Raw genomic sequence first — 11,268 nt, forward strand, 5'->3', positions numbered from 1 at the left:
CTTGACACAAAATTAAAAATTAAATGAGACACATGACGCAAAATTGAAAATTTAATTGAATTTTCTTTGAGCTTTGACTATTAATGTGTGCGTGTATATATATATATATATATATATTAATAGCCAAATCTCAAAGAAACTCTCGAGACAACTAAGAAAATATCCATCACGAGATAATTAATTTGAAGAGGAACAAAGAAAGTTTAATGCAAAAAGTGCGTCATGTCCTAACCACATTACTTTTGATAAACCTACGGAAACTTTCTATCTAGAATGTTATCTTGGTTGTGTCGTGTGATGTGAGTTTTGGTACACACTGATTGTCTAATACGCCTCGACTAAATGCTTGTTTTATTGGTAAATGCTAATATTGTTCTATCTGGATTAGTATATTGCAACACCTAATCCATGGCCAATCCAACTAAACTAAGGTACATGCTTTCATTTAAAATCAAATGGATTTGACTAAGGATCTAGGATCCATTCCAATCCAATTTTAACAATGGATCGGAAGAATTTATAGGATCAAACTATTTCAACCAAGTGTTGGAGGAGTTCATAGTAAGTGAAGTGTTACTCCCATTCTATCTCAAATAAGAGTTGGTTATTATTGAATATTGTTGTGCATGTAATATTATTCAATCTCTATTTGACAAGACTAACAGGGCGTTTAAGCTAGATTAAAATTGAATCGAGTTCAGTTATATAATTTTCGGATTTAAACTTCTTAAAAATTGAAGTAGTTTGAGCTCGACCTGACCTAGACTTTTTGCTTCATTTGTCAAGATGTCAAATTGAGTACTAGCTCAAATCAAGCTAAAGTTTAATCCCACAAATAAATAGTAGTTTTAGCTTTGACTTGCTTCATTAGTCGAGCTACCAAACTGAGTACCAACTCAAATCAAGTTCAAGTTTATTTTTGCAAACAAGTTTCTCTGTGTGTAAAATTGTATCTATAAAATTGATGCAACTCAAAGAACGTGTGTTAATTGATAATTACAAGAAGATATGTGACAAGAAATTGTGCGGTCATTCAATTTTGGGAAATAACTTTTACACACGCTTGTTTTTAACTTAATCTTGACTTGAAGTCACAATTTCAGTTCAATTCATTTCAAAGTCACAATCAAGCGCGTGTGTGTACGGTATGTGCAATGACAACAGCTCTTCAATTTTTACTAATATTTGAGTTTCTGTTTAATTGAATATTTTTTGGAGTAGTTTCGATTCCTTCCAAGAATTAAGTTTGGAATTCAACATCGACCTAAAGAATATCAATGACTATTGGTGCACTTCTTGGTCTACAAAAAGGAATAAAGTCCTTTGGTGATAGAAGTCCTTTCATTATAATCATAATAATTTGTGTTCCTTCTCCCTCTTATATTGGAAATTAGGAACTAGTCATACCCTTTATGCGGGTAATGTGCATAGGAAGAATCAAGGCATTATATAATTGTAACTTATCAATAATAATTTTAAAAAAAGAAAAAAAAAAAAAAAAAAAAGACAGAGAGTTTCAGACTTTGGGGATGGGTTATTAAATTGTGAAAGCAAGACAATGCAAACAAAGCATATGCCAATGCCATACGAATACAATAGATGGCCGTGAAAGCTACAGATTCCTTCAGCGTGCATGCCTGACGCCACACCAACTTGTCTTGCCCAAACAACATTCAATTCAAACATTGCTTTCCTCTTTATATTCCCTTCAAGAAAATTTGCCCCTCAATTCAACTTGCACCTCCCAGCAACAAAACAGGAATAAGAAACTAATTATGTTCATTATATATTTACGGCCAAATGCGAAAACACCTTATTAAGTTTCGGTTAGTTACAAAAACATCTTTGGGATTTCAATTTTCTTTATAACTTCCAGAGGTTTTCAAATCTGCCAAATTGACCCAGAGGCTTTCAAAATCACGTGACCACAGTAAGAAAATTTACCAATTAATTTGTGTCACTAGTCATGTGATGGTTATGTGATTTTTCCTTCCAAAACAACTATTGGAAGTTAGTTACAAGGGTTAATTTAGCAGATATGGAAACTTCAAGGAGTTATAAGGAAGAATGGAAATCCCAGAAACGTTTTTGCAACTAACCTAGATCAAATGGGGTGTTTTTGCATTTAGGATTAGGCCTACATTTAAAGAAAAATTCTAAGACATTCATTCTTTGAAGGTTATATTTATAAGATTTTTCTTTAATTTCTTCATTCAACAAAAACAATGTGACTTCCTCAAAAAAAAAAAAACAAACAAACAAACAAAAAAAACAAAAAACATAAAAACAAAAAAAAAAAAAAAAACAAAAAAAAAAAACAAAAACAAAAACAAAAACAATAACAGTGTGACATAGTAAATGTGCCTTGTTGAAATAAAAGAAAATTTAATTATTTAGAAAAAGTAGTTACTAAATCAGGGACATTTTAGAACCACTGGAATAGATCATTTTTTTTTTCCTTGGGTTATACTTTTGTTGTCCTATATATATATTTTTTCCAGAGACTTAGATCACTCATTATTAATTACCCATCTCTCTCTCTCTCTCTCTCTCTCTCTCTATATATATATATATATATATCTAAAAGTTGAAGCATAATTTATTGCTGTTGAGCTCCTGTTAGGGCTATTCATCAACCCGTCAAACCCAACTCACCTGCCCAACCCGATTTGACCTGAAGACCCACGAGCAAATTTGAATGCCCAAACGGGTTGAGTACGGGTTTGATAAATTTAAAAATCGGTTTTTCGGGTTGGTTTTAGGTCCCTTGAATTCTAACTTGTATAAACCGACCTGACCGCCCATAATTTTAAAAAGGAAATGCTTGAACTTGGTACCTTCTACGCTAAACACACCTCAGACAATCAGACCCTCAACCTTTCTCAAAAACAAAAAACACACCTCAACCTCAACCTTTGTTACTTTCAAAAAAAATTCTCTCTCTCTCTCTCTCTCTCTCTCTCTCTCTCTCTCTCAAATCCCTAACCCTAGCCTCCTTATTGTCGTCAACTCCTGTCGCCAAGTTGGTCTCTGTTGCCGCCCCTAACCATAGCCTCCATACTACCATTGATGTCGATTTAGGCCTATTGTCGCTATCGCTGCTATAGTTGCTGTTGCTAACTCAAAGTTCAATTTGAAAATCATCTTGATGAATCCCTCCTCTGATCTTGTGCAATTTGAGTTAGTGAATTTTTTTTTTTTTTTAAATGTACTAATCTTGTGGATACGGTGATGGTGGGAGAAGGAATGGTGGTGTTGGTGGGGGTTTTGTCTTATCTCCCTCTTTTTTGTTTCAGTCTCATGGATCTGATGTTTTTGGACTTGCTTTGTGTTATATGAATTTTGATTTCTTTTTTGTTGTGATTTAGTCCCGAAATCACTTGACGATTTCGACCTATTTAACCAATGATCCATGTCACTGAGTCCGACTCGAGCATTCGGTCGATCGCGAGTTCATTTTCTATTCACCCAATTCAATTGGGTCAGGTGCGGGTCAGCCCCAAACTTGATTCGACCTGACCCATGAACAACCCTAGCTCTTATTGCACCACATCATCGCCATGTCATTAGCCACATAATTATTATTTATCTTATTTATTTTTTATTCATATTTTAAAAAATATAAATAGATTATTGCTTTACACATTCATCTTGGGCGATTTTAGCATTGGTTATAATTTTACCTTTACATATTCATCCACTTTAATTTAAATGTGTATAACTAAATAATGAAATAAATGAATAATCAAAAACCAAAAACAATGTCTATACATATCTATACCATATATAATTATGGAAATTTTGTAATAAATTTTATAAAGCTCTTTATGCACTGCATCTTTTAGCATCTTTTTTTTTGGCAATTCTTACTTTATTCATCTTTTCATCTTCTTCAACCATTGTCTTTTTAGTTCAATCTTTCATCCCCTCCAATAATTTTTTTCTTTTTTTAAATTTCATTTGATTCCCTTTAGAATTTTAAAATTTTTCTTTTATATCTTCTTAAAGTCTACAATTTCACATAAATTTTTTCTTACTTCATTTCCATCTCTATCCCCTATTCCTTCCAAGTTGTCCATGACAAAAAGGTCAATACTCTCTCTCTTTCTCAAAAAAACAATTTCTCTTTTGGTGGATTTTTTTAATTATTTTTTTTATATTATTTCAACCACATTTTTTCCCCCTACTAATGGTTCTTTTTGTTATTGCTAACTCAATTGTCACATCACATTTGTTAATATTTTTGGTATTCCAATTTTCGATCGCAAGTTCTTTTTCTTTATCCCATTTAGTTTGATTTGATTTGGGTTAATAATTAGTTGTTTTGCAAATTAGAATTAGTATTTGTTTTTTATAGTGAACAATTTAGATGTTAAACTATGATTGTTTTTTTTTTTTTTTTTTGATAATATGTTTTGGGTGGACAAAATTGCAATTTCTTTAAAGAAAATAACCTTAACATTATAAACAACAAAATGTTTTCCTAATTGGTCCAATTAATCGTTGTTAAGTTTTATTAATTTTTTAAGTTAATTACGTTTATTGGCATTTTGGATTGTAGGGTATAAAAAATGGGGTTTAAGAAAATTTGTTTAAAATTAAAAGAAAAATTTCCAAAATTTATATTCTTTTTAATGATTCACAAAATGTTGTAAATAAATTTTATAAAAAATGAATATTTTCGTTAACTTACCTTTTGAATTTCAAAGAAAAATTGTATTGTTTTTATTTTAATACGACAAAATTTATATTTATGATTTATGATTGTTCCTATAATAAATAAAAATAAAATTGTTTAAGTTTATATTTATGATTTATGATTGTTCTTATATTACATTTATGATTGCTCCTATACTAAATAAAAAATATGATTATGAAATACATTACTCTTTATTAAATTAGTCGAAATTGTAAAAAATAAATTTAATGAAACCACTCTAAAAAAATTATCACGTGTGGGATCGCGGCTAGTCTATATATCTATATATATAATAATAGGTGAAGCTGAGAGAAAATTCAATTAGATTTCAACTGGATTCTCAATTTTGCGCCACTTGTCCTAACCAAAACTAAAAAAAAAAATCTAATTAGATTATAAATTTGACTCTAATTTTGTGTCATATATCTTATCTAAATTTTCTAATTTTTGTGTCCAAATAAATGATGCATTAACATTTAACACGAAAGTCAAGAAAACCACAATGATAATGCTCATTGGCCTAAGTAAGAACATCTTACCTGTACACTTTTATGGAGATTATAAATTAGACTCCAATTTTGTGTTATGTATCTTATCTAAATTTTCTAGTTTTTGTGCCCAAATAAATGATGCATTAACATTTAACACAGAAGCCAAGAAAACCACAATGATAATACTCATTGGCCTAAGTAAGAACATCTCACCTGCACACTTTTATGGGTAATCTCAATAGAGTCTGGAGCTCTTCTAATCCCACAACTAGAACCAAGGAGTCCAACGAGAAAGGCTATAAAAGTAAAACATCATCTCCTCCTAATTCCATATTGTCATCCCATGCCTCCTCCTCTCTCAACCTCTACCAACTAGATCCACACACTGCTCTCTCCTCCTCCTTACGGATTTCTCAGAGTAAGAACGGGTTCAAACACAATGTTCAATCCCACTCTTCCTTACTTCACACTCTCATACATTAGCGCTTTATTGGTGCCTCCAAGAAGATTTCAAGCTCAATGATCAATTATTATTTTTTAATAGTTTTTAGTGTGTTTGGATTAAGATTTTGTTAATTTGTTAAAAGTGGACAAAAATATAATCATATATATTATATTAAGTTGAAGTTCAATTTTAGAAATCAAATCAAATCAAATTAATTTCTAAATGTAGTTTAATTTTGTGCTATGTGTCCAATTTGATTTTTAAATGTTAGTGTTAAGTTACCTCCATTTATAATGCTCAATATAGAAACTAAATCTACTAAGATAAACATCTTATCATCACAATTGTTAATATTTCCATGCGTAAGCACAGACTACATGCTAGTTTCAATAATAGAGCATGCACAAACCTTTTTAAATTCTCAGCTTATAATTTAAAATTGAGGAATATAGCTAGCCAAAAAGAAGAAAGAATCAAGTGAGGATAATATTCGAATTGAAAAACAATTTGAACATTTTGGTCATTTTTATGTTCTTATACTTTTATGACAAAGGGGAAATTCAGCTAAAAAGTGGAATGCCTTCAAAACTCGTGAAGGATGGACTTGTGATAAAGATAGTAGCTGGGAATGAGATAATGTTTTGTTGGGCTAGTTAGGTTAATTTGTTTCCTCCCCAGGTAAAACGAAAATAAAAATAAAAACATCTATTAACTACCTAAAACTACAAGGTCATTAAAAAATTTCACTGTAAACTACAAAATTTTGAAACCGTTACTCTAATTTAAGATTAATTTGAAAGGTTTACCTTAAAATCAAAATTGTAAGGTTTAATCCACTATCTTAATTTAGTTTAAAAAATTACAAATAATTGGGTTGATTGGGACCATTGGGTGATGAGATGGGTTATTTCCCATTTATTTGCAATGTCCACCCCAATCAACTCAATGATTTTTTTTTACTTAACATCGTTTATGGATTGTTAGGTTGACATTACCAATTAATCTCAATTGTAAAAATTTGTATAAGTTCGGGATGAATTTTGAAAATGCCGCCATAATTAATCCATAGTTTGTTTCTGCAGGAAAAAAAAAAATTGAAATGAGACCTTTCAAGTTAAAGGAATGGAATATTAGCATGGAATATAAAGCTTGTGTCAAAAGTGACAGTTAACACAAGCAAAATCAACTGCCTATACATGATGAAAACAAGGTGCTTATCAAGAAAGGCATATATATGTATTTAGGATAAAATTAATGTACCATAAGACAGAAGAAGAGTGTATTATTCAGGTTTAATTTGTGGAGCAACAGCAATATCTCCCATCATGTTTGGTTGGCGAGCTAGGAAGGCACAAGTATATAATGCCATGTCTGTAAGTGATACATCTCTTGCATGCCAGATTTGGTATTTATTGATGTGTTTGATGATTAATTCATTTTCCATCTTTTTCATTGGTCTACCTCACAGATTGTGGAACTCATGGTGCACATGGATTGTGAAGGATGTGAAAAGAGAATTCGAAGAGCAATCTCGAGAATAGAGGGCAAGAATTCATTTACTAATACACCCCAATTAATTTGATTGTTATTTTATTCACTCAAGATTTACTTTCACATATATAGACATTGACTACAAAAGGAGAAAGAAAAAAAATCATTAAATCATGTTCAAACACGACCATGTACTTAGAAATGGATTAAGATTTCAAATGCTTTTCTTTTCTTTTTAATTCCTTTCTTTCTTTAGTTTTGGGAGGTGGGTGTTCTTAATTAGATTTTCATTAACTTCTATAATAAATTATTAATTGTCCTAAAAGTTTAAGCTGTTAAGAAATAATGTTATATATGCAATTCAGACTTATGCACCGTTCTAAATTTATTAACCTGTTGAGCTTGGAGCTCTTGTTGATTCTTCAACTCTCTGTATCTCTCTCTCTCTCTCTCTCTCTCTCTCTCTCTCTCTCGCGCACAAATTCATATTGGAAGCAGGTGTTGATAGCTTGGAAATCGACATGGACCAACAAAAGGTGACCGTTACAGGATACATTGACGAGAGGAAGGTGCTGAAGGTTGTGAGAAGAACAGGAAGGAGAGCAGAGTTATGGCCATTCCCATATGACAGTGAATATTATCCCTACGCTGCTCGCTACTTAGACGAGTCTACGTTCACAACCTCTTATAACTACTACAGGCATGGCTTTAACGAAAGTGTACATGGATACTTCCCAGATCAAGCTTACTCAACTGTCCCTGATCAAACTGTCCATCTTTTCAGTGATGATAACGTTCATGCCTATTGCACCATTATGTGATTATACTTAATTTTTATCCGAAATCATGTATACATTATTATATATATTTATATTAATTGTGCATCAATTTTAAATATATTATTTGACCTTATAATACGCTCGATCAGTTAATTTTGACAATAACAGTTTTTGGAAAATGGGTGTTTGGTAGGAATATTGAAAATGAGAGTGAAAACATGAATATTTACTTCTTCTTCTTCTTCTTTTGCGTGACATGAGGAATTGTTTTCTGAATTGGTTGCTTCAAGGGTGCCTAAAACTGTCGCTTCAATCGAAGATGACTTTTGTTGTGGTTATTACATTTAACGTGTTTGGCATGGAAGCACATTGGGTAGATAGCTTAAGAGTAAAATTCAATTTATACACTCAATTAGTGGCAAGTTTCTTGCTCTATATATACTAATGTGCAGTCTCATGCACATGCACAACTACAATTAAAAACAATCATAATTATACATTTTTTTTAAAAGATATTCAAATTATACATAATATTAGCTTACACTTTTATGAAATCATACATTTCTAAAATATGTAATAGTTTCTCATATTATATATATATATAATCTCTTCAATTTTTTTGCACCATAATTCACTTGCCACAAAAATTAAAAAATAAAAAATAAATGGACACGTGGTGGAAAATTGAATTCCAATTTAGAATATAATTATATTCGAATTCTTCGATTTTTACACTCAATAATTCACTTGACACAAAATTAAAAATTAAATGAGACACATGACGCAAAATTGAAAATTTAATTGAATTTTCTTTGAGCTTTGACTATTAATGTGTGCGTGTGTATATATATATATATATATATATTAATAGCCAAATCTCAAAGAAACTCTCGAGACAACTAAGAAAATATCCATCACGAGATAATTAATTTGAAGAGGAACAAAGAAAGTTTATGCAATGCTAAACATCAAAATTCTAGATAAAAGCCCTTGAATCAAATGAGACCTCCACTTTCATAAATATAGAATTTTAACAAGTTAAAAGTTTTATATAATCCTCGATCTTTGTTTCAAAACCATTCTTATTGTTTAAAATATTTGACTTTAATCTCTATCCTTTCAAAATTGTTTATAGAATAAGTTTTTACCATCATTTAATTGATGAAAGTTACTGATTTGGCAAATGGAATTTATGCCACAATCATCCTTTTCTACGTTAACATTTTTCATTTCTTACTTAAATGCAGGTTAGGACTTTTTAAAAGATTTAAAGCATAAGGATGACTTTTGAAAATTTTAAGTAGAATATATATATATATTATGGAATGAGAATTTTGGAAAGGATTCCCTAAAAAAAAAATAAGGGGGGGGGGGGGAGGGGGAGAGAGAGAGAGAGAGAGAGAGAGATTCTTGCTAAATACTAGTAGAGTAACTATCTTTGGAACAATTGGGGCTTTGATACTGTTGTGTACTGCACTCTTTCCTGTGGCCGCTGACAGCTGCACTAGAGGAAAGGAATGAGATTCGATTGGGCCAAATGGGTTCACCTTCCCAGCCACTTACAAGCGAGGTATAACAATCAAACATTGAAGATATAGAACAGCACTAAGCCTTACCACTGACAATATTGAACATGTTCCATATGCATGCAGATGGGGGTTGCAAATCCAAAAAAAAAAGCAAAAAAAAAAAAAAAAAAAAAGTAAAGATGAGGCCACAGCAGTCTCATAAATGAGACTCTCATGCACTTATTTCAAGATAGATCAATAATGGCGTATTTTCCCCTTTCATATAATAAGATTATTGACTAGGATGCACAGACACTTCATTCGGAGTGTCGTATTTGTGTCATAACAATATCTTATTTGCCATATCATGTTATAATTTTTTAAAAATTGCTCGTATCGCCGTATCATACCAATATTGATATCCATGTGTCCGTACATCCTAGGCTATTGTACTCGTAATATTGTTTAATTAATTTTCTATCAAACTGGAGTCTTGCTAGATGGCAATAACATTGTGTCAGAATGAGAAAAAACTGAAAAAAGAAATGCAAACAAAGTGATATTGTGCTCACTAAGGTTTTCGCTCTCTATATTAGCAGAATTTTTTTTCAAGATCTTGCAAAAGAGTTGAGTGGAGTCAAATCGAGCTGAACTAGAAAGAATTCTATAAATTTATATGAAACATACCTTGTCAAATCGAACTTGTATGTATAAATGAAAAGGGGATCAATATGATTTGTCTTACACTTTCTATATGAATCGATGAGAAGTTTTTTTACATGACTTAACACTCAATATCTTTTCACATTTCAGAAATTAGCGTGTAGGATGAAATCTTAAAGAGCAATTTGTAGAGAAGAGGAGAGGGAGAAAGAGAGAGAAGTCTCTAAATCTTACATTCAAGAGAGAGAAAATAGAAGTAAACCAAATCTTAGATTGATTAAAGAGAGATGCTGCGTCTACAACAATTTTACAACAAATTATAGGTGATTAGTTATTATTGGTTCAAATTTGAAACTAATAGTAAGATTACTTTTTTGCCCCAACAATAATAATCAATAACAACCTGCCACTTAGGATTTGTTATAAAATTGTTGTAAAAATGTTGTAGACATAGCATTTCTCTTGATTAAAATGTGGTTGGAATTAAATAGCTCACTAGTTACTCTTCTAAGACCAAACTTTTAACCATGAGAGTAATAATGATTTTTAAATGTTTCTATCAATTCATTGGTTTCATCTAATTTCATAATTAATTCTTTTTATTTTATTTTAAAGTTTTACTTATTTTTAACTTTTCGTGGGATTTTTTTTTTTTTTTTTTGTAATTTTAAGAGATTTAAACAATTCCTTACATAGAGTTGTGCATATCAAAAAAAAAAAAAATTACATCAATAGTGCTTTATTTATTTAAATTTTTATGGGTAAGTACGTCAAGACATTTAATTTTATCCATGACAACAAAGGTTAAAGATTACACTCAAAAAATTAATCCTATATTCAAAGTGAATCTGCTCTAATACCACCTGTTGGGAAAAAAAAAATTAGACTTTGATGTTGATTTTATGGGGATTCTAGCATTTTGCCCTTATTTTTTTAAAAATTTAGCAATATATCCATGTTTTGAAACTATTTAGGTTCATATCCCTATTTTAAAACTCGATTTTCTCAAAATCGAGTTTCAATGTACAACTCGATTTGTAGAAAATCGAGTATAGGGCATCAAACTTTTTAAAAAAAAAAAAATGGAACTCGAGTTCCACAAATTTTTTTTTTTTTTTTTAAGTTTCATTTGGCATAACTCGATTTTAAACCAATCAAGTTTTACTTTAAAACTTGATTTTATTAAAATAGA

The 11,268-nt window shown here is 30.6% G+C and overlaps 1 protein-coding gene across 1 annotated transcript; it reads left to right on the top strand.

Moving 5' to 3' along the window:
• The first annotated feature begins 6,941 nt into the window (after nt 1-6,941).
• Nucleotides 6,942-7,981, top strand: LOC136065687 (heavy metal-associated isoprenylated plant protein 45-like). The gene is made up of 3 exons (XM_065769223.1): nt 6,942-7,008; nt 7,104-7,186; nt 7,611-7,981. Exons 1-3 carry the CDS (start codon nt 6,961-6,963, stop codon nt 7,945-7,947), a joined length of 468 nt encoding a protein of 155 aa, XP_065625295.1. The 5' UTR covers nt 6,942-6,960; the 3' UTR covers nt 7,948-7,981.
• The last annotated feature ends 3,287 nt before the right edge of the window (nt 7,982-11,268 follow it).

This window comes from Quercus suber, unplaced genomic scaffold (genome assembly GCF_002906115.3).
Source record: "Quercus suber isolate HL8 unplaced genomic scaffold, Cork oak 2.0 scaffold_27, whole genome shotgun sequence".
NCBI lineage: Eukaryota > Viridiplantae > Streptophyta > Magnoliopsida > Fagales > Fagaceae > Quercus > Quercus suber.